Genomic DNA, 23,980 nt, shown 5'->3' on the forward strand with positions numbered 1-23,980 from the left:
TGTAAACCTTGGCAAAACAGCTTGATGCTGAAAACCCCATGGTTCCATGTTTACAGGTGTCCTTCATTCATGGGATGTAAGCACGTTTTGAGAAAAGAAAGACTTGTATTTTTATAGCACCCTTCATGATCACCAGACCTCAGCGAAGGATTGACAACAGATGTCAGCCTTGCCACAGCCATGTCAAATCTCAGCAATTAATTCCAAAACAAATTTAAATTTACTTTCCACTTATGCAAAATAGCTGAGCATTTGCACTATGCTGCACACTTCCTAAAATGCTGTCTTTTCTTCTGATTTCCATTCTTTTACTATGATGGCACATAAATATACAACATAATGGACAAATCAAGTGTAATGCATTCTTCCCATTCATAGCATTTTCCATGAACACTCTATTAGTATAATTCCTCTCCTTTCCCTTTCTGTGTATGGTGTTTTTTGCAGCTTATGTATGGGACCTTTTTAAATCGTTTTGTTACTTTAAACACCTGTGTATACAAATATCAGTTCTAATCACACAGATTAGATTTTTAAGGAGGTTTCATGCTTCACAAACTTGTAGAGGGAGTGTTGCTGAACAAAGAGACCTTGAAGTGCAGTTTCCTAGCTCCTTGAAAGTGGAGTCGCAGGTAGATAGGATAGTGAAGAAGGTGTTTGATATGTTTTCCTTTATTGGTCAGAGTATTGAGTACAGGATTGGGAAGTCATGTTACGGCTGTACAGGACATTGGTTAGGCCACAGTTGGAATATTGCGTGCAGTTCTGGTCTCCTTCCTATCGGAAAGATATTGTGAAACTTGAAAGGGTTCAGAAAAGATTTACAAGGATGTTGCCAGGGTTGGAGGATCTGAGCTACAGGGAGAGACTGAACAGGCTGGGGCTGTTTTCCCTGGAGCGTCGGAGGCTGAGGGATGACCTTATAGAGGTTTACAAAATTATGAGAGGCATGGATAGGATAAATAGACAAAGTCTCTTCCCTGGGGGTCGGGGAGTCCAGAACTAGAGGGCATAGGTTTAGGGTGAGAGGGGAAAGATATAAAAGAGACCTAAGGGGCAACTTTTTCACACAGAGGTTGGTACGTGTATGGAATGAGCTGCCAGAGGATGTGATGGAGGCTGGTACAATTGCAACATTTAAGAGGCTTTTGGATGGGTATATGAATAGGAAGGGTTTGGAGGGATATGGGCCGGGCGTTGGCAGGTGGGACTGGATTGGGTTGGGATATCTGGTCGGCGTGGACGGGTTGGACCGAAGTGTCTGTTTCCATGCTGTACATCTCTATGACTCTATATGCTAAGGTTTCGATGAGACACCACACAATGCAATGCAGCATGTGTGCTCAGGTACTTTGCAGTTCACATTTTGAGCATCAGTATAACATACAGTGTTTTACTCACAACTCTTCATTGTTCTTAGGTGGAGTTTACAACCCTTGAGTGCAGTGGATGCTGGGAGGAGATGGACAGATTTTTAATTAGTAATGAGTTGAAGGGTTATGGAGAGCAGGTAGGAAAATGGAGTTGAGGTTGAGATGAGATCAACCATGATTGTAGTAAATGATAGAGCAGTTTTGAGGGCCTGAATAGCCTACTTGTGCTCCTAGTTCCTAGTTCTACCTCTGATCTCTACATTCTATGCAGTCTACCACCAAATCACATAAAAATGACATCAGAATAGCAACACAGAGCCAGCAAAATACACCTAATCCCAATCTCTTCTGTCCATTTTGTTACTGTCATTATATTGCCCTCATAAGTTCTTCCATACGTTTTCCTGCTATAAACACCAGTGACCTGCTTAATATTTCCAAGACTATTTAATATTTCCAAGACTATTCGCTCCTTGTGTCTTGTTTCCACTCATGTTGAAACTGATATTTTAAGTTTGTATTTTAAAACTTTAAAGAGTCCACTGGGTCTCAGTAGGGATGGGAAGTTTCGTAGGAGCGGCATAGAAAGTCCTGCATTATCATAGCCTAAGTTAAAAACCACACAACACCAGATTATAGTCCAACAAGTTTATTTGGAAGTACTAGCTTTCAGAGCACTGCTCCTTCATCAGGTAACTCAAAGCAGTAACGCTCTGAAAGCTAGTATTTCCAAATAAACCTGTTGGACTATAACCTGGTGTCATGTGATTTTTAACTTTGTCCACCTCAGTCCAACACCAGCTCCTTCTCATCATATCACAGCCTAGGCATTTTTAAACAAACTTTAACTTAAGATCCATACTTTAACTTAAGACTGTCCTTTCAGATATAGATTTTTGTGACTAAGAACCTAGGAAATAGTCCATTCAGAATAACTAATCATTTCACTATACCAGAAAAACTAATCCTCTCAAACATAAAACTTGTTCTTCAACCCAAAGGCATCATCTACAAGCATGGGGTAGCTTACCTCATTTATGAGTTTGTTTATGGCATGATGACATTCTTTTGATAAAATAAGTACTTGGAACCATGTGAAGTGCAATGTGGTGATCTTATCCTCATTTTAAAAACAAGGTCCTTTTCCTAATGTTTTTTAGATTCTTCATATTAACAGAATCCAGCTGGAAAATCAGAAGGTGCAAATGTGGTGTTAAAGGCATGGAGGTCATTGAATCATTAGATAGATTTTTGTTCGGAAAGTGTATCAAAGGTTATAGGGGACAGATCAGAATCACAGAATCCCTACAGTGTGGAAACAGGCCCTTCGGCCCAATTAGTCCACACTGACTCTCCAAAGAGTAACCCACTCAGACCCATTCCCCTACCCTATTACTCTAAACCCTGACTAATCTACATATTAGATCTACATATCCCTCAACACTACGGGCAATTTAGCATGGCCATTTCACCTAACCTGCACATCTTTGGACTGTGGGAGGAAACTGGAACACCCAGAGGAAACCCACACAGACACAGGGAGAATGTGCAGACTCCACACAGACAGTAGCCCAAGACTAGAATCAAACCCAGTTCCTTGGCATTGTGAGGCAGCAGTGCTAACCGCTGAGCCACCATGCCACTCACACATAGAGTTTGAAACACAAACAGATTATCCATAATCTGATTGAATGAGAAACCAGGCTCAAGGCCCATATCATCTAAATATGCACTAAGTTGTATGTTTCTATATATGCAGTTAATGTTACTTATCTCATTTACAACCATCTCCATTCATGCTAAATATTCAAAGCTTAGAGGATGCAATGGCTAGTAGTGTTATTGCTGGACTCTTAATCCAGTGACCCAGGTAATGTTCTGGGGACTTGGATTCAAATCTCACCATGGCAGATGGTGGAATTTGAATTCAATAGAAAAGAAATCTGGAATTGTGAGTGTAACGTTGACCATTGTTGAATTTTGGAAAAACCCATCTGGTTCACTGATGTCCTTGCATGGTCTGGCCTACTTGTGACAAAAGACCCACAGCAATGTGGTTGATGCTGAACTGCCCTCTGGGCAATTGGGGATGGACAGTAAATGCTGGCCCAGCCAGCAACACTCTCATCACACAAATGAATGAAAAACAAGGCCATTATTGCATTGGTTGGCACCCTCCTATTGGCTTGCCTGTGCAAATAAGATAGAAGTAAAATTTCACTGGGTCTTGTCTCAGCCAGAATTTGTCATGCATAACCAAATTCTGTTAAACGTTGGGCATCTTTACCATGGAGGACTCTTGTTTGCCGTTGCTGGGCATATCCAGGATTAAAGTTTTTGGGATTGGGGGAGTAGTTTGGAAAAATGTCACAGCTGTAGAATATTAGCCATGTCTTATTGAATGTAGGCAGGAGGGGCTGAATAGCCTACTCCAGCTCCAATTACTTTAGTTCTTTACACACTGGATTTGCCATTTCTTGAGTGCCCTTCACCTTCCACTTGAATCTTGTAGATTTGGGAGTTTGCATTGACCATCTCAGTGACATCCTGCCAAGCCTGCTGCATCTCTTGGAGGAGGGATGGCAGCTTTATGTCATAATCAATCCAACCATTCATGCTTTTGCTGTTCAAAATTTCCTTTTCCTCCTTGGCTTTTTTTTGCGTGGAAATTACACAGTAAATAGTGGTGTTTAACTTCCATGCTTCTATTTCAGAGGTTTGAACTGTACTAACCCTAAGCAAACACTCGTAAAGTGCTGACCTTAATAATTTAGTCATTTCGGACTCTTTGCTGTATGTTCATTAAAGCTCATGCAGTATTTGGGCAATTTTAAGAGTGAATCGATGTATTCATGAGCACTCTGTATTACCTTAGTAATATATAAACACTGCTCAGTTAACCTTTCCACAGTAGGTAAACAACTATTGGCTTTTTCTGTCAGTTGTAAAGATACCAATTCTGGCCTTTTGCCCATCCCCAATCTTAATTGTGCCATCTTTGGCTGCCGAGGCTCTAAGGTCTGAAATTGCTCACCTAAAACTTTCTGCCGTTTTATCTCTCTCAAATATCCCCTAAAACCCACCAGGCATTTGGTCATGTGACCCTATATCCCATGTAGTTTCTGTGAAGCACCTCAGGATACTTTGCGACATCAAAGGTGCTATATAAATTCATGTTGACATTGAATCATTTACCTTGCGGGTCTCACAATAAAAATAAAATTACCCCATTTTAATGACTCATGTAGATCTGATCACTGCCATAAAATGTGGCCCTTGAATAAAATTAATGAGTAGTTGAATTCATTTTTATACTGTTGTCTTTTTTCTGATAATACTTGAATTACCAACCACTACTTGGCTCTTCTTGACTATTGATGAGAAAACAATTGACAGAAAAATAGCTGATAAGAAACACCTTTTGCCCATTAAGTGGGGAACCAAAGGTTAAGAGACAACTAAGAATGAAGCATGCTGGGTTTTTATTTAGAATGTGACTCATTGCTTAGACAGCTGTCCCAAGAGCAGCACAATTTCTTTGAGATTAAATTAGACAGCTTCCTTATATTGTTGACATTATTGTAAAGCATAGCGTAATTTGTAAGCACTACTGAAATCTCAGCAGCCGGTTGGTATTGCAGTGCAATGAGTCTGAGTTAAACGTCATCCCTTCATTCCTCCTGATGGGTCTTTTTTTTTGCCCTATCTCTGCACCAATTTCAATCAGTGACAACACATGTGGGATTTTTTACTATAATCAATAAATCACAAGACAGGTAGGCACTCGTGGTGTTCTGCCAAATAAAGGCAAAGACTCCAGTCAGATAGTCTGTTTCGCCATACAATAACATAACTTCTTTACGAAATGGGCACAGCCAGTTGTCAACCCCAAATAAGTGTCTTTTCTCACTGCGATGTTCAGTACTGTTCTCTGAAAATTATAGTAATGGAGTAATGGCAGGAAATTGAGGAGTTAGGGTGATCTTAGATTAAGATAAGTGCTCGGCACAACTTCGTGGGCCGAAGGGCCTGTACTGTGTTGTACTATTCAATGCCCTATGCTTTCTCTCCGCAGTGTGTTTACTTTCTATCTTAAATAATCACTCGCTACCTTTTTCCAACGTTGTGTCAAACTTATGACTGCCTGGGGAAGCCCTAACCATTGCATTTATGTAGCTATTGCTCAGTTAAGAATTTATGTCAATCAGATTGGCTGTTGTGCCCAATTTTGGAGGTGATTTTCCTCAAAGTTGCCTTGCTTCACTGCAGTAACTTTTAATGGAAATACAGGGAAACCCCATTAATATGCACAATTGAGAACAGTTTGGTCAAACTCCTTGTCCAGTGCATTTTGCACTTGCACCTTGAGGTTACTGGAGGATTGGTTAGCTCAGTTGGCTGGCTGGCTTGTGATGCAGATTGATGCCAATTCTGTGGGTGCAGTGGTGTACTGTTTGAAATTGCCATGAAGGACTCGCCTTCTCAATCTCTCCCCTCACCTCAAGCATGGTGACCCTCAGGTTAAACTACCACTAGTCCTCCCTCCAACGAACAAGGCACCCTATGCTAGGATGATGGCAACTTCACCTTTCCCTTTCGAGGCCTCTCCATTCATTTCTATCTTACATTTCTGCCCTTTGCCATCGGATACATTTTGTCAGCTTCAGATCTCACTGATCTCGAAAGCTCTAAGTAACCCGATAAATGATTTGCTTTCCTCCCAAGTTTTGCTGTGCAAAACAGTACCAATGGTATAACTGCAGGATAATAGACAGCTAACAAGTCTCCTGTAAATATTTCTTATGTCAAACACATGTAGCATGAAAAATGGCTTACAGATAAAGCACAGAGTTCCATTGGGTGTTCCGTTTTCCATTCACTTTCTGGGAAAGTCAGCATGGATTTATTTTAAGACCCCGGACCCCCCACCCCCAACCACCACTCGCTTTATGCTCGCAACAGCTTTCTCTGTTAATATCAGTGCTTCACGGACTGTTTAGCCAGCCTCTGCAAATTGGACTTGGGTACTTGTTAAAGCCAGAGATGCAGAGGAATGGAAGTTTTCTAAGCTTTGTTGCCCATTCACCATCTGTTATTGCTGACAATAGTTGCATGTTACTGTTGTCGTTACAGATTATGAAGGAGGTGCGGAGAGCACTCGGTAATGCTTCAGCTGATGACAGCAAGCTTCTGCTGCTTAGCGCTGTAGGGAGCGTGTTCTGCAGCGGCCTAGACTATTCCTACCTAATTGGCAGGTTGTCCAGTGACAGAAGGAAAGAAAGCAATCGGATTGCAGAATCAATAAGGTATTTTGTCAACAGTGAAAAGACTATGTATTTGAATTGCATGCACGTCGCAGAAATGATTTGAAGCATATAGCACGCAACATACTGCAATCTTCAAACAAAACAGCGAGAAAGCAGGTTCATCTTTCAGCAGGTCAAAGCCCAGAAGGTTGGTCACACATTACAGGCACTTGACAAATCTGCTATACATTTGCAGCATTTTCTATTTTATTTCAGCGTTTGAAGTTCTTTTTCCTCCAACAGGAGTAGGCCATTCAGCCCCATGAGCATTTTCTAACACTCAGTGAGATCATGGTTGATGTGTGCCTAACTCCAGACACCTGCCTGTGGATCAATATACCTTTAATACCGTTGCTTAACAAAAAGTTATTGATCTCAAATTTAAAACTAATAACTAATCCAGCATCCACTACCATTTGTAGAAGAGATTTCCAAACTTCTACCCCCTTTGTGGAAGTGTTTACTAACATTTCTCCTGAACAGTCTGGCCCTAATTCTCAGACCATGCCCCCTAGTTCCAGAATACCCAACCAGTGCAAATAGTTTATTTTTATCTATCCCATATTTTCCTGTTACTATCTTGAAGACTTTGATCAGATCACCAAACCTTTTTTCATTTCTTAGCACTTGGGCATTGTTGTCAAGGCCAGGATTTGTTGCCCATCACTCGTTGCCCTTTTATGAAGTGATTTGGCAGGCTGTTTCAGAGGGCAGTTAGGTGTCAGCCCTATTGCTGTGCATCTGGAGTCACCTGTAGGCCAGACCATACAAGGAAGGCAGATTTCTCATGGTTTCATTGCTGATGAGATTTAATTTCACAATAATTAATTGAATTGAAATTCCATCAGTTGCCATTAGCTTCAAAAGCCTCTGTGGCTTTACCCATCCCGGTCTCTGTGATATCCTCCAATCCACAGATGTTCCCTGCTCTCCACCAATTCTTGACTTTAATCACCCTTTTTGAACCTGTATGCTCAGAGTGTTCACCCTCAGACTGGTTTAGTGACATTAACACCATGCCACCAGCTCCATGCTTGTGTCAAGCAAATAAATCTACACGTATTTTCGTCATGGATTGTCTTGCTTACTTGGACGCAGAGTCCTGGGCTTTTTGTTTAACTAGTATTCCAAAATGGCCGGTGAGCAGGCAAGGCACTAAGTAGCACTGGTACTGAGAAAGACTTGCATCGGAATTTGAAACATTAACTCTGTTTCTCACTCTCCATGAATGTTGCCAGACCTACTGGGTTTCAGTTTTAAATTCAGATAGCCAGCACTCACAGTAATTCACTCTTACTAAGTAGGACTAGCTCAGCAGAAGCTTGAACTCAAGACTCAACCTCTTGACGTCATTTATCAAGTCTCCTTGACCTGCAAAAGCATTTAGATGCCTTGAACCTGTCAGCAAGGTGGACATTAGTGCATTGACAAAGAACAATGGATGGATCCTGGATCCTCATGTATTCCCCTTACCTCAGCTCAAAGTACAAGCCAAAGGGCCATTTAAAGAACAGCAGCAGCAGTCAACGAGTGTTAGTAGATTTGGCACTTAACACAATCATGGTGAGGCATTGCAATATATAAATAGAACGCTGAGCAATAAAGCTAATCATAGTACAGGCCGGAGGACAATGTGCCAAAACCTAACAGTACTGTACTCTGGTCGGACCACACCTTGGGTACTGTTCCAGATTTGTCACAATCTGGCCCATTCACCTGGAAGCAGCTCAGAATAGAGGATCAGAGGATAGAACTACAGTAAACGTCAAGAGAAATACTGGAGTGGCTTAAGTTTGCAACTGAGAGAGTTCATTTATAGATACAGAAAACAACGAGGTATGGAAAAGACAAATCCAAAATCTTGATGAGCAATGCATGAGAAAAAAGATGCTTTGCCACAGAGCTCAGGGTTAAGAAGCTCCTTAAAGAAGCAGGATGAGAGTTTGAGAGGGATGTCCAGAGCTTGGGAAGCTGAAGGAAAGGGCACCAGTAGTGGGTGATTAATGTCAGGCATGCACAGGAGACAGGAGTTGGTGGAGAGTAGGGTTCCTCTGCAGGCTCGGGAAGATTACACAGCCTGAAAGGGGTAAATCCACAGAGGCCTTTGAAGCTAATTCGAGCTAGCAGAACAAACTATTTAGGATGGCTTCCTGGAACTATTTTACACAGAGTAGTCAAAACATTAAACCTACTGGTTGCAAAGGCATTAAAACTGTTGTCAATTAAGAATTACCCAAATGCAGAGGAACACACAATACCTACTGGATGAATGAGCTGGGATTATGCCAAATTACAACCTTTAAAGGCAGACTATGTAGTGTAATTGATTTAAAATTAGTTGCAGAATCTGACCCCACAGGAGACGTCTGGGAACATGTAAGTGCAGGGTAATAAAATATTCTGAAAGACAATAATTGTATTTCTGTTCGTACAAGGTACAGTTCACAATCAGTCATTGACATTGGAGAACTTCTCTGTAAAATAAATCTGATGAGAATTGTAAAAGTTCTTCTGTCCCTCTAACATGTTCTCTCAGGACATTGCTCATCTGTTTCTTAGCTCCATCTACCCAGCTCTGTTCTGTACCTTGTCTATACCTCTGAACATCTTTGCCAAGTGAAACATATTAATTGCAATTGACCCCAGATTCTGCAGTTTTTAGGGGAGGACACGTGGTGAGTTCTCTGTATCCACAGCCCTCTGTGTGACAATGTACTTCCTGACATCACCCCCGAATGGTGTAGTTCGATCTCAGTAATGCATCCTTGTTCTGGAATCTTCCACCACAAAAAAGCCACCCTGTCAAATCCTCAATTTGGTAACCTCATAAACCTTCTGATGTTAAGGGAACACAGACCCAGAACCTTTGTTATTCATGAGTTCCTGACAGTTAAAAACAGCTAGTGAAAATGTTCTAGCCCTAAAGATAATTCAAAACAACAATTTATAAATTCAGAAATGTGGGACAGAATTGAGGAGAATTTTTTTTCTCACAGAGGTTTGAGAGTTTTTGTAACTCTTCCTCAAAAGACTGTAGAAGCTGTGCATTTGATTCGCTTGAAAACAGAGGTGGTTAGATTCTTAATGAGCAAGGATATAAAAGGTGATTGTGAATAGAAAGGAGTGTGGAGTAGTCAGTCAAGCCATGGTCATATAGAATGGCTTAGCAGGCTCATGGGACCTACCCCTGCTTCAGAGCCCTAAATTCATTTGTTGTTCATATGACAGTAAGACACTGGTGGTAATCCAAGGACCCCGGGGACACCAGTTCAAATCCCATTATGGCAGCTGGTGGATTTTGAATTCTATTACTGGAACGACAATCGGAAGCTAATCTCAGTAAAGCAGACCACAAAATTATCATCGACAAAACCCACCTAGTTCAGTGTTGCCCCTGAAAGAAGGAAGCCTGTGACTCCACACCACAGCAATGTGAATGTCTTAACTGCCTCTAAAGGACATTCAGTACAAGGGCAAGTTAGGGAATAAATGCTGGCCTTGCATCAATACCCCAAATCATGAAAGAATGAAGCAGAAAATAAGAGATGACGTGCATGCTCCCTGGCGTTCAGTCATCAATTGATCGCATTTAGTTCTTTTTACGCATTACATTTTACTCACCCTGTGAGTCATTGTGGTAATCTCGAGTTGCTATTTGTATTTTATGAGTATTCGACCCAATTAATTATATTCCATTACTTTATGTGGCAGCACATCAGTGTCTTTAAGGCAGGAATATCCCAATGGACCGTATCCATTAGACAGTGTATGTCATAGCACGGTATGTCACGGTTTATTAATACAAGTCTGAGTTGCATTGTGTTGAAAGAATGTCCTGTGGGTTCTTTAGGAAGAGCCTTTCAATGGAGAAAATCTAATATCATTTTCCATTCCAAAATGTAGCCCGGCCAGGATAGATGTATAACTTATTGATTCTTTGCAGTGCCAATACTACATCCACATCCAAACAAATCTTACTAGATAGAATACTGTTGTGCTTTTTTGGCTTTCTATATCATTCAACTCGTGTGGATCTTGGTGGGTGGGAAATGGCTGTAGAATTTGTCTAATAAATGACATTCACTATGGTCGGTCAAGAGATAAACAGCTCCTTTGTTTTATTTTGTAAATTCAAAACTCCCTAATGATATTAACTATGCATTTAAAACAGTTACTGCTAAAATGATGGATCTTCATGTTTTCTGATTGTGATCGACATTTCATTAAAACTCAGCTAATCTCCAGACAGAACCCAGTTAGCTGTCACGTGGTTTTCAAGTGGGCCATTGAAGCAGAGAATAATCCAGAGAGGACATCATATGGCCCTCATGCTGTGCTGTAGAATTCTTCAAAACAACTTCCAATTAGGAATTTAAGGGATCGCCCTTTTAAGAGGGATGGGGAGGAATTTCCTCTCTCAGTGGGTAGTCAATCTGTGGAATTCTTTACTGCAGAGGGCTGTGAGGCTGGGTCATTAGGTATTTTTAAGGCTGAGATCAACAGACGTTTAATCATTAAGGGAATCAAAGGTTCCGGGGGGGAAATGGCAGGAAAGAGGAATTGAAGATTATCAAATTGGCCATGTTCTTGTTGAATGGGAGCGCATACTTGATGGGCTGAATGGTCTACTTCTGCTACAACATCTTGTGATTTAGTAGAGATTTCTTTGTATTTGGGAGATTGGAAGATCCATTTAGACATAAAAGAATTTCACAAGATGTAACAACTGTAACGTTCTGTGAGACCTGTGTATTTTGGTTAAATATGAAACACATTTCTAAGTATCCTGTTGTCATTATGGGGGACATTCAGCACATGACATGTTCTTTGTAGAACCATGCAGTTAATCCCATTCGCTGGTCTGATCCCTGCAAATTTATTTCCTGCAATCCCTTAATTCCCTTTTAGGTTCCTTTATCTCCTCTTTCATTACCCTCATTGACAGAGACTTCCAACTCATCATCACTCAGAGTGCGAAATATTTCTTCCTCACAATCCCCCTGAAATTCATGCTTTGAACATTGAATCTTTATAGACTAGTGCATTTACAATGAGCTATTAAACCCGATCTAAAACGATAATTTATCGGAGCCACGATTAGCTGGTAGGATTATGATCACTGATTTTATTAATTCATTAGTTAAAGTTTTTCTTACTGTAAATCTGTAACCTATGTAACTATTAGGTTATTCACTCATTCATAATTTAGTAAATGCATTTGATATTTTGAATTTTAAAAAAGGGCATAATCAAATGCTTTCAAAGATTGATGTGGACTCAGAAGGTATAAGATCATCTAATATCGAAAAGCAATTTCCCATCAATGTTTTATGTTTCTTTCCTTGGGCACATTTCTGAAACCTTGCCTCAAATCCAAGGTATTGACAGGTCTCTGAAAGTTTGAAGATCAGCACTTTCCATCGGAATAATTCCACCCCCCCCCCTGGAATTTCACACTTTGAATCTTGAAAATCAACAGGTGACAGCTGAGTGACGAATGCTGCTCAGTTTCTGACCAAACCTATAATTAGGGAGAGTGTGTCTCTGCACACTCACACACACCCTTACAGCTGGCAAGCTAAGAGACTTTTAAAGGTTGGATAGCCCATGGAAGTTAAATATTGGAGTATATATTTACCTGAAGCTTGACTGGATAGATTGTGAGGGCCACATTGTGGCCATTTAATTCAGTGGTTATCATGGGTGTAATCGTGTTACTTGCACCTTGAGAAGACACTTTTCAAATTTATCAGTGAGTGATTCAGAGAATCCCGAACAGCAGATTCTCATCAGTAAGTAAAATGAAAGACTTTTTGTGATGCTGCCTGCAAGACACTTCACTGTGATGCTGCTTGTAGGACCCTCTTCCCTGACTGCTTCACTGTGAGGCTGCCTGTAGGACCCTCTTCCCTGACTGCTTCACCACTATGCTGCCTGCAGGAAACCCTTCCCAGACTGTTTCACTGTGATGCTGCCTGTAGGACCCTCATCCCAGACTGTTTCACTGTGATGCTGCCTGTAGGACCCTCTTCCCTGACTGCTTCACCACTAAGCTGCCTGTAGGACACACTTCCCAGACTGCTTCACTGTGATGCTGCCTGTAGGACCCTATTCCCTGACTGCTTCACCACTATGCTGCCTGTAGGACCCTCTTCCCTGACTGCTTCACTGTGATGCTGCCTGTAGGATCCTCTTCCCTGACTGCTTCACCACTATGCTGCCTGTAGGACACACTTCCCGGACCACTTCACTGTGATGCTGCCTGTAGGACCCTCTTCCCTGACTGCTTCACCACTAAGCTGACTGCAGGAATCCCTTCCCAGACTGCTTCACTGTGATGCTGCCTGCCAGACACTCTTCCCAGACTTCTACGCTGATTGCAAGACATGCTTCCCAGACTGTTTCAATGTGATGCAGCCTCCAGAAATCACTCTTCCCAGACATCTACACTGCAATGTCAACTGCAGGTCTAGCTTTCCAGACTGCTTCACCATGATGCTGCCTGCAGGAAACACTTCCCTGACTGCTTCACTGTGATGCTGACTGTAGGACACACTTCCCAGACTGCTTCACTGTGACGCTGACTGTAGGACACTCTCCCCAGACTGCTTCACTGTGATGCTGACTGTAGAACCCTCTTCCCTGACTGCTTCACTGTGATGCTGACTGTAGGACACTCTCCCCAGACTGCTTCACTGTGACGCTGACTGTAGGACACTCTCCCCAGACTGCTTCACTGTGATGCTGACTGTAGGATCCTCTTCCCTGACTGCTTCACTGTGATGCTGACTGTAGGACACTCTCCCCAGACTGCTTCACTGTGATGCTGACTGTAGGACACTCTCCCCAGACTGCTTCACTGTGATGCTAACTGTCGGACCCTCTTCCCTGACTCCTTCACCACTATGCTGACTGAAGGACAATCTTCCCAGACTGCTTCATGATGCTGAGTGCACGATAATGAAGGGCTCCAGTCTGAAATGTCGATTTTCCTGCTTCTTGGAAGCTGCCTGACCTGCTATGATTTTCCAGCAACACACTCTCCACTCTGATCTCCAGCATCTGCAGACCTCACTGTGTCCTGCAGTCAGCATCGCAGTGAAGCAGTCTGGGAAAAGTGTTCTACAGGCAGTATCACAGTGAAGCAGTCTGGGAAAAGTGTTCTACAGGCAGTATTACAGTGAAGCAGTCTGGGAAAAGTGTTCACAGGCAGCATCATAGTGAAGCAGTCTGGGAAAAATGTTCTACAGGCAGCATCACAGTGAAGCAGTCTGGGAAAAGTGATCTACAGGCAGCATCACAGTGAAGCAGTCTGGGAAAAGTGTTCTACAGGCAGTATTACAATGAAGCAGTCTGGGAAAAGTGTTCTACAGGCAGCATCACAGTGAAGCAGTCTGAGAAAAATGTTCTACAGGCAGCATCACAGTGAAGCAGTCTGGGAAAAGTGTTCTTCAGGCAGTATCACAGTGAAGCAGTCTGGGAAACGTGCTCTACAGGCAGCATCACAGTGAAGCAGTCTGGGAAAAGTGATCTACAGGCAGCATCACAGGGAAGCAGTCAGGGCTGAATGTCCTACAATCAGCCTCACTCTGAAGCAGTCTGGAAAAACCTTCCTGTAGGACACTCTTCCCAGACTGCTTCACTATGATGCTGACTGTAGAACTCTATTCCCAGACTGCTTCACTATGTTGCCAACTGTAGAACTCTATTCCTAGACTGCTTCACTATGATGCTGACTGTAGAACTCTATTCCCAGTCTGCTTCACTGTGATCCTGACTAAAGGGTACTCTTCACAGACTGCTACACCGTTATACGGCCTGTAGGACACTCTTCCCAGACTGCTTCACTATGTTGCTGACTGTAGAACTCTATTCCTAGACTGCTTCACTGTGATGCTGATTGCAGGACATTCTTCCCAGACTGCTTCACTATGTTGCCGACTGTAGAACTCTATTCCCAGACTGCTTCACTATGTTGCCGACTGTAGAACTCTATTCCCAGACTGCTTCACTATGTTGCCGACTGTAGAACTCTATTCCCAGACTGCTTCACTATGTTGCCGACTGTAGAACTCTATTCCCAGACTGCTTCACTATGATGCTGACTGTAGAACTCTATTCCCAGACTGCTTCACTATGTTGCCGACTGTAGAACTCTATTCCTAGACTGCTTCACTATGATGCTGACTGTAGAACTCAATTCCCAGACTGCTTCACTATGTTGCCGACTGTAGAACTCTATTCCTAGACTGCTTCACTATGATGCTGACTGTAGAACTCTATTCCTAGACTGCTTCACTATGATGCTGACTGTAGAACTCTATTCCCAGACTGCTTCACTATGATGCTTCACTATGTTGCCGACTGTAGAACTCTATTCCTAGACTGCTTCACTATGATGCTGACTGTAGAACTCTATTCCCAGACTGCTTCACTATGATGCTGACTGTAGAACTCTATTCCCAGACTGCTTCACTATGTTGCCGACTGTAGAACTCTATTCCTAGACTGCTTCACTATGATGCTGACTGTAGAACTCTATTCCCAGACTGCTTCACTATGTTGCCGACTGTAGAACTCTATTCCTAGACTGCTTCACTATGATGCTGACTGTAGAACTCTATTCCCAGACTGCTTCACTATGTTGCCGACTGTAGAACTCTATTCCTAGACTGCTTCACTATGATGCTGACTGTAGAACTCTATTCCCAGACTGCTTCACTATGATGCTGATTGCAGGACACTCTTCCCAGGCTGCTTCACTGTGATGCTGATTGCAGGACACTCTTCCCAGACTGTTTCAATGTGATGCAGCCTCCAGAAATCACTCTTCCCAGACATCTACACTACAATGTCAACTGCAGGTCTAGCTTTCCAGACTGCTTCACCATGATGCTGCCTGCAGGAAACACTTCCCTGACTGCTTCACTGTGATGCTGACTGTAGAACCCTCTTCCCTGACTGCTTCACTGTGATGCTGACTGTAGGACACTCCCCCCAGACTGCTTCACTGTGATGCTGATTGTAGGACCCTCTTCCCTGACTGCTTCACCACTATACTGACTGAAGGACAATCTTCCCAGACTGCTTCATGATGCTGAGTGCACGACAATGAAGGGCTCCAGCCTGAAATGTCGATTTTCCTGCTTCTTGGAAGCTGCCTGACCTGCTATGATTTTCCAGCAACACACTCTCCACTCTGATCTCCAGCATCTCCAGACCTCACTGTGTCCTGCAGTCAGCATCGCAGTGAAGCAGTCTGGGAAAAGTGTTCTACAGGCAGTATCACAGTGAAGCAGTCTGGGAAAAGTGTTCTACAGGCAGTATTACAGTGAAGCAGTCTGGGAAGAGTGTTCACAGGCAGCATCATAGTGAAGCAGTCTGGGAAAAGTGTTCTACATGCAGTATCACAGTGAAGCAGTGTGGGAAAAATGTTCTACAGGCTGTATTACAGTGAAGCAGCCTGGGAAAAGTGTTCACAGGCAACATCACAGTGAAGCAGTCTGGGAAAAGTGTTCTACAGGCAGTATCACAGTGAAGCAGTCTGGGAAAAGTGTTCTACAGGCAGCATCGCAGTGAAGCAGTCTGGGAAAAATGTTCTACAGGCAGTATTACAATGAAGCAGTCTGGGAAAAGTGTTCAACAGGCAGTATCACAGTGAAGCAGTCTGGGAAAAGTGTTCTACAGGCAGCATTGCAGTGAAGCAGTCTGGGAAAAGTGTTCTAAAGGCAGCATCGCAGTGAAGCAGTCTGGGAAAAGTGTTCTACAGGCAGTATTACAATGAAGCAGTCTGGGAAAAGTGTTCTACAGGCAGTATCACAATGAAGCAGTCTGGGAAAAGTGTTCTACAGGCAGTATTACATTGAAGCAGTGTGGGAAAAGTGTTCTACAGGCAGTATTACAGTGAAGCAGTCTGGGAAAAGTGTTCTACAGGCAGTATTACAATGAAGCAGTCTGGGAAAAGTGTTCTACAGGCGGTATTACAGTGAAGCAGTCTGGGAAAAGTGTTCTACAGGCGGTATTACAGTGAAGCAGTGTGGGAAAAGTGTTCTACAGGCAGTATCACAGTGAAGCAGTCTGGGAAACGTGTTCTACAGGCAGTATCACAGTGAAGCAGTCTGGGAAAAGTGTTCTACAGGCAGTATTACAGTGAAGCAGTCTGGGAAAAGTGTTCTACATGCAGTATCACAGTGAAGCAGTGTGGGAAAAATGTTCTACAGGCTGTATTACAGTGAAGCAGCCTGGGAAAAGTGTTCACAGGCAACATCACAGTGAAGCAGTCTGGGAAAAGTGTTCTACAGGCAGTATCACAGTGAAGCAGTCTGGGAAAAGTGTTCTACAGGCAGCATCGCAGTGAAGCAGTCTGGGAAAAGTGTTCTACAGGCAGTATTACAATGAAGCAGTCTGGGAAAAGTGTTCAACAGGCAGTATCACAGTGAAGCAGTCTGGGAAAAGTGTTCTACAGGCAGCATCGCAGTGAAGCAGTCTGGGAAAAGTGTTCTAAAGGCAGCATCGCAGTGAAGCAGTCTGGGAAAAGTGTTCTACAGGCAGTATTACAATGAAGCAGTCTGGGAAAAGTGTTCTACAGGCAGTATCACAATGAAGCAGTCTGGGAAAAGTGTTCTACAGGCAGTATTACATTGAAGCAGTGTGGGAAAAGTGTTCTACAGGCAGTATTACAGTGAAGCAGTCTGGGAAAAGTGTTCTACAGGCAGTATTACAATGAAGCAGTCTGGGAAAAGTGTTCTACAGGCGGTATTACAGTGAAGCAGTCTGGGAAAAGTGTTCTACAGGCGGTATTACAGTGAAGCAGTGTGGGAAAAGTGTTCTACAGGCAGTATCACAGTGAAGCAGTCTGGGAAACGTGTTCTACAGGCAGTATCACAGTGAAGCAGTGTGGGAAAAGTGTTCTACAGGCAGTATTACAGTGAAGCAGTCTGGGAAAAGTGTTCTACAGGCGGTATTACAGTGAAGCAGTCTGGGAAAAGTGTTCTACAGGCAGTATCACAGTGAAGCAGTCTGGGAAACGTGTTCTACAGGCAGTGTCACAGTGAAGCAGTGTGGGAAAAGTGTTCTACAGGCAGTATTACAGTGAAGCAGTGTGGGAAAAGTGTTCACAGGCAGTATTACAGTGAAGCAGTATGGGAAAAGTGATCTACAGACAGTATCACAGTGAAGCAGTCTGGGCTGAATGTCCTACAGTCAGCCTCACTCTGAAGCAGTCTGGAAAAACCTTCCTGTAGGACACTCTTCCCAGTCTGCTTCACCACTATGCTGCCTGCAGGAAACCCTTCCCAGACTGTTTCACTGTGATGCTGCCTGTAGGACCCTCATCCCAGACTGTTTCACTGTGATGCTGCCTGTAGGACCCTCTTCCCTGACTGCTTCACCACTAAGCTGCCTGTAGGACACACTTCCCAGACTGCTTCACTGTGATGCTGCCTGTAGGACCCTATTCCCTGACTGCTTCACCACTATGCTGCCTGTAGGACCCTCTTCCCTGACTGCTTCACTGTGATGCTGCCTGTAGGATCCTCTTCCCTGACTGCTTCACCACTATGCTGCCTGTAGGACACACTTCCCGGACCACTTCACTGTGATGCTGCCTGTAGGACCCTCTTCCCTGACTGCTTCACCACTAAGCTGACTGCAGGAATCCCTTCCCAGACTGCTTCACTGTGATGCTGCCTGCCAGACACTCTTCCCAGACTTCTACGCTGATTGCAAGACATGCTTCCCAGACTGTTTCAATGTGATGCAGCCTCCAGAAATCACTCTTCCCAGACATCTACACTGCAATGTCAACTGCAGGTCTAGCTTTCCAGACTGCTTCACCATGATGCTGCCTGCAGGAAACACTTCCCTGACTGCTTCACTGTGATGCTGACTGTAGGACACACTTCCCAGACTGCTTCACTGTGACGCTGACTGTAGGACACTCTCCCCAGACTGCTTCACTGTGATGCTGACTGTAGAACCCTCTTCCCTGACTGCTTCACTGTGATGCTGACTGTAGGACACTCTCCCCAGACTGCTTCACTGTGACGCTGACTGTAGGACACTCTCCCCAGACTGCTTCACTGTGATGCTGACTGTAGGATCCTCTTCCCTGACTGCTTCACTGTGATGCTGACTGTAGGACACTCTCCCCAGACTGCTTCACTGTGATGCTGACTGTAGGACACTCTCCCCAGACTGCTTCACTGTGATGCTAACTGTCGGACCCTCTTCCCTGACTCCTTCACCACTATGCTGACTGAAGGACAATCTTCCCAGACTGCTTCATGATGCTGAGTGCACGATAATGAAGGGCTCCAGTCTGAAATGTCGATTTTCCTGCTTCTTGGAAGCTGCCTGACCTGCTATGATTTTCCAGCAACACACTCTCCACTCTGATCTCCAGCATCTGCAGACCTCACTGTGTCCTGCAGTCAGCATCGCAGTGAAGCAGTCTGGGAAAAGTGTTCTACAGGCAGTATCACAGTGAAGCAGTCTGGGAAAAGTGTTCTACAGGCAGTATTACAGTGAAGCAGTCTGGGAAAAGTGTTCACAGGCAGCATCATAGTGAAGCAGTCTGGGAAAAATGTTCTACAGGCAGCATCACAGTGAAGCAGTCTGGGAAAAGTGATCTACAGGCAGCATCACAGTGAAGCAGTCTGGGAAAAGTGTTCTACAGGCAGTATTACAATGAAGCAGTCTGGGAAAAGTGTTCTACAGGCAGCATCACAGTGAAGCAGTCTGAGAAAAATGTTCTACAGGCAGCATCACAGTGAAGCAGTCTGGGAAAAGTGTTCTTCAGGCAGTATCACAGTGAAGCAGTCTGGGAAACGTGCTCTACAGGCAGCATCACAGTGAAGCAGTCTGGGAAAAGTGATCTACAGGCAGCATCACAGGGAAGCAGTCAGGGCTGAATGTCCTACAATCAGCCTCACTCTGAAGCAGTCTGGAAAAACCTTCCTGTAGGACACTCTTCCCAGACTGCTTCACTATGATGCTGACTGTAGAACTCTATTCCCAGACTGCTTCACTATGTTGCCAACTGTAGAACTCTATTCCTAGACTGCTTCACTATGATGCTGACTGTAGAACTCTATTCCCAGTCTGCTTCACTGTGATCCTGACTAAAGGGTACTCTTCACAGACTGCTACACCGTTATACGGCCTGTAGGACACTCTTCCCAGACTGCTTCACTATGTTGCTGACTGTAGAACTCTATTCCTAGACTGCTTCACTGTGATGCTGATTGCAGGACATTCTTCCCAGACTGCTTCACTATGTTGCCGACTGTAGAACTCTATTCCCAGACTGCTTCACTATGTTGCCGACTGTAGAACTCTATTCCCAGACTGCTTCACTATGTTGCCGACTGTAGAACTCTATTCCCAGACTGCTTCACTATGTTGCCGACTGTAGAACTCTATTCCCAGACTGCTTCACTATGTTGCCGACTGTAGAACTCTATTCCTAGACTGCTTCACTATGATGCTGACTGTAGAACTCTATTCCCAGACTGCTTCACTATGTTGCCGACTGTAGAACTCTATTCCTAGACTGCTTCACTATGTTGCCGACTGTAGAACTCTATTCCTAGACTGCTTCACTATGATGCTGACTGTAGAACTCTATTCCCAGACTGCTTCACTATGATGCTTCACTATGTTGCCGACTGTGGAACTCTATTCCCAGGCTGCTTCACTATGTTGCCGACTGTAGAACTCTATTCCCAGGCTGCTTCACGATAATGCTGATTGCAGGACATTCTTCCCTGACTGTTTCAATGTGATGCAGCCTCCAGAGATCACTGTTCCCAGACATCTACACTACAATGTCAACTGCAGGTCTAGCTTTCCAGACTGCTTCACCATGATGCTGCCTGCAGGAAACACTTCCCTGACTGCTTCACTGTGATGCTGACTGTAGAACCCTCTTCCCTGACTGCTTCACTGTGATGCTGACTGTAGGACACTCCCCCCAGACTGCTTCACTGTGATGCTGATTGTAGGACCCTCTTCCCTGACTGCTTCACCACTATACTGACTGAAGGACAATCTTCCCAGACTGCTTCATGATGCTGAGTGCACGACAATGAAGGGCTCCAGCCTGAAATGTCGATTTTCCTGCTTCTTGGAAGCTGCCTGACCTGCTATGATTTTCCAGCAACACACTCTCCACTCTGATCTCCAGCATCTCCAGACCTCACTGTGTCCTGCAGTCAGCATCGCAGTGAAGCAGTCTGGGAAAAGTGTTCTACAGGCAGTATCACAGTGAAGCAGTCTGGGAAAAGTGTTCTACAGGCAGTATTACAGTGAAGCAGTCTGGGAAGAGTGTTCACAGGCAGCATCATAGTGAAGCAGTCTGGGAAAAGTGTTCTACATGCAGTATCACAGTGAAGCAGTGTGGGAAAAATGTTCTACAGGCTGTATTACAGTGAAGCAGCCTGGGAAAAGTGTTCACAGGCAACATCACAGTGAAGCAGTCTGGGAAAAGTGTTCTACAGGCAGTATCACAGTGAAGCAGTCTGGGAAAAGTGTTCTACAGGCAGCATCGCAGTGAAGCAGTCTGGGAAAAGTGTTCTACAGGCAGTATTACAATGAAGCAGTCTGGGAAAAGTGTTCAACAGGCAGTATCACAGTGAAGCAGTCTGGGAAAAGTGTTCTACAGGCAGCATTGCAGTGAAGCAGTCTGGGAAAAGTGTTCTAAAGGCAGCATCGCAGTGAAGCAGTCTGGGAAAAGTGTTCTACAGGCAGTATTACAATGAAGCAGTCTGGGAAAAGTGTTCTACAGGCAGTATCACAATGAAGCAGTCTGGGAAAAGTGTTCTACAGGCAGTATTACATTGAAGCAGTGTGGGAAAAGTGTTCTACAGGCAGTATTACAGTGAAGCAGTCTGGGAAAAGTGTTCTACAGGCAGTATTACAATGAAGCAGTCTGGGAAAAGTGTTCTACAGGCGGTATTACAGTGAAGCAGTCTGGGAAAAGTGTTCTACAGGCGGTATCACAGTGAAGCAGTGTGGGAAAAGTGTTCTACAGGCAGTATCACAGTGAAGCAGTCTGGGAAACGTGTTCTACAGGCAGTATCACAGTGAAGCAGTGTGGGAAAAGTGTTCTACAGGCAGTATTACAGTGAAGCAGTCTGGGAAAAGTGTTCTACATGCAGTATCACAGTGAAGCAGTGTGGGAAAAATGTTCTACAGGCTGTATTACAGTGAAGCAGCCTGGGAAAAGTGTTCACAGGCAACATCACAGTGAAGCAGTCTGGGAAAAGTGTTCTACAGGCAGTATCACAGTGAAGCAGTCTGGGAAAAGTGTTCTACAGGCAGCATCGCAGTGAAGCAGTCTGGGAAAAGTGTTCTACAGGCAGTATTACAATGAAGCAGTCTGGGAAAAGTGTTCAACAGGCAGTATCACAGTGAAGCAGTCTGGGAAAAGTGTTCTACAGGCAGCATCGCAGTGAAGCAGTCTGGGAAAAGTGTTCTAAAGGCAGCATCGCAGTGAAGCAGTCTGGGAAAAGTGTTCTACAGGCAGTATTACAATGAAGCAGTCTGGGAAAAGTGTTCTACAGGCAGTATCACAATGAAGCAGTCTGGGAAAAGTGTTCTACAGGCAGTATTACATTGAAGCAGTGTGGGAAAAGTGTTCTACAGGCAGTATTACAGTGAAGCAGTCTGGGAAAAGTGTTCTACAGGCAGTATTACAATGAAGCAGTCTGGGAAAAGTGTTCTACAGGCGGTATTACAGTGAAGCAGTCTGGGAAAAGTGTTCTACAGGCGGTATTACAGTGAAGCAGTCTGGGAAAAGTGTTCTACAGGCAGTATCACAGTGAAGCAGTCTGGGAAACGTGTTCTACAGGCAGTATCACAGTGAAGCAGTGTGGGAAAAGTGTTCTACAGGCAGTATTACAGTGAAGCAGTCTGGGAAAAGTGTTCTACAGGCGGTATTACAGTGAAGCAGTCTGGGAAAAGTGTTCTACAGGCAGTATCACAGTGAAGCAGTCTGGGAAACGTGTTCTACAGGCAGTGTCACAGTGAAGCAGTGTGGGAAAAGTGTTCTACAGGCAGTATTACAGTGAAGCAGTGTGGGAAAAGTGTTCACAGGCAGTATTACAGTGAAGCAGTATGGGAAAAGTGATCTACAGACAGTATCACAGTGAAGCAGTCTGGGCTGAATGTCCTACAGTCAGCCTCACTCTGAAGCAGTCTGGAAAAACCTTCCTGTAGGACACTCTTCCCAGTCTGCTTCACTGTGATCCTGACCAAAGGGTACTCTTCACAGACTGCTACACCGTGATACGGCCTGTAGGACACTCTTCCCAGACTGCTTCACTGTGATGCTGATTGCAGGACACTCTTCCCAGGCTGCTACGCTGTGATGCTGACTGGAGGACACTCTTCCCAGGCTGCTTCACTGTGATGCTGCCTGTAGGACACTCTTCCCAGGCTGCTTCACTGTGATGCTGCCTGTAAGACAATCTTCCTTGACTGCTTCGCCATGCTGGTGCCTGTCACACACTTTCCTCAGATTGCTTCACTACAATGCTGCATAATCGGGCACTTTTATCACACTGTCAATTTCCTCTCAGGAATGCTCACTTTTGCAGGACTTAGTGCACCACTTCCAGATCAACGTCTCAGCTGGTCTTCAGGACAGTATTGTCTGATACACACATTTGTATATTCCAGAGAGATTCTGGTTGTAAAAATCGGTGGCACCTTTTGCTTCAGAACAGGTAATTGCATTTTGATGTATCATCTCAGAAACATCTGAAGAGTTTCACACGTATGTGTACCAATCAGAAATGATGGTTTCTCTTGCTTCTACAGATTTATTTGTCTGTTTTTATCTGGCTTGTTGGAATCCAAAGTTTTGTGATTTGTAACGGGTCAGTGTCTCTGGCATTCTGTTTTCAAAAAAGCAGAATAGCAATTGGCCATTTTTCTTTTATCAAACCCAACTTGTGCAAGGGAAATAGGAAGTTGTACATTCAGAAACAGTACAGTGAGCTACTGAATAACTCTGGGGACACGGGTGCAAATATCCCTCAAGAGCTAGTGGGATTTAAATTCAATTTAATTATGAATCTGGAATTGAAAGCTAGTCTCAGTAATGCTAATTATGAAGCTATCATTGACTGTCTTAAAAACCGATCTGGTTCACCAGTGTGCTTTAGAAAAGAAAATTTGGACAGCATGTGATTGTGGTTCTGTTCACCAAGCTGGGAATTTGTGTTGCAGACGTTTCGTCTCCTGTCTAGGTGACATCCTCAGTGCTTGGGAGCCTCCTGTGAAGCGCTTCTGTGATCT

The 23,980-nt window shown here is 44.0% G+C and overlaps 1 protein-coding gene across 2 annotated transcripts in view; it reads left to right on the plus strand.

Annotated features, from left to right (window-relative positions):
• LOC122558230 (chromodomain Y-like protein 2) overlaps window positions 1–23,980 on the plus strand; it is a 158,202-nt gene that overhangs the window by 86,027 nt on the left and 48,195 nt on the right. For both annotated transcript variants that reach the window (XM_043706574.2, XM_043706576.2), the window contains exon 4: window positions 6,507–6,679. In XM_043706574.2, coding sequence (XP_043562509.2) covers window positions 6,507–6,679 — 173 coding nt within the window. The remainder of the gene's footprint in view (window positions 1–6,506; window positions 6,680–23,980) is intronic.

The sequence above is a fragment of the Chiloscyllium plagiosum genome, unplaced genomic scaffold (assembly GCF_037043375.1).
Source record: "Chiloscyllium plagiosum isolate Xiang-an unplaced genomic scaffold, Cpla_swu_hap1 HiC_scaffold_17, whole genome shotgun sequence".
In the NCBI taxonomy this organism is placed as follows: domain Eukaryota; kingdom Metazoa; phylum Chordata; class Chondrichthyes; order Orectolobiformes; family Hemiscylliidae; genus Chiloscyllium; species Chiloscyllium plagiosum.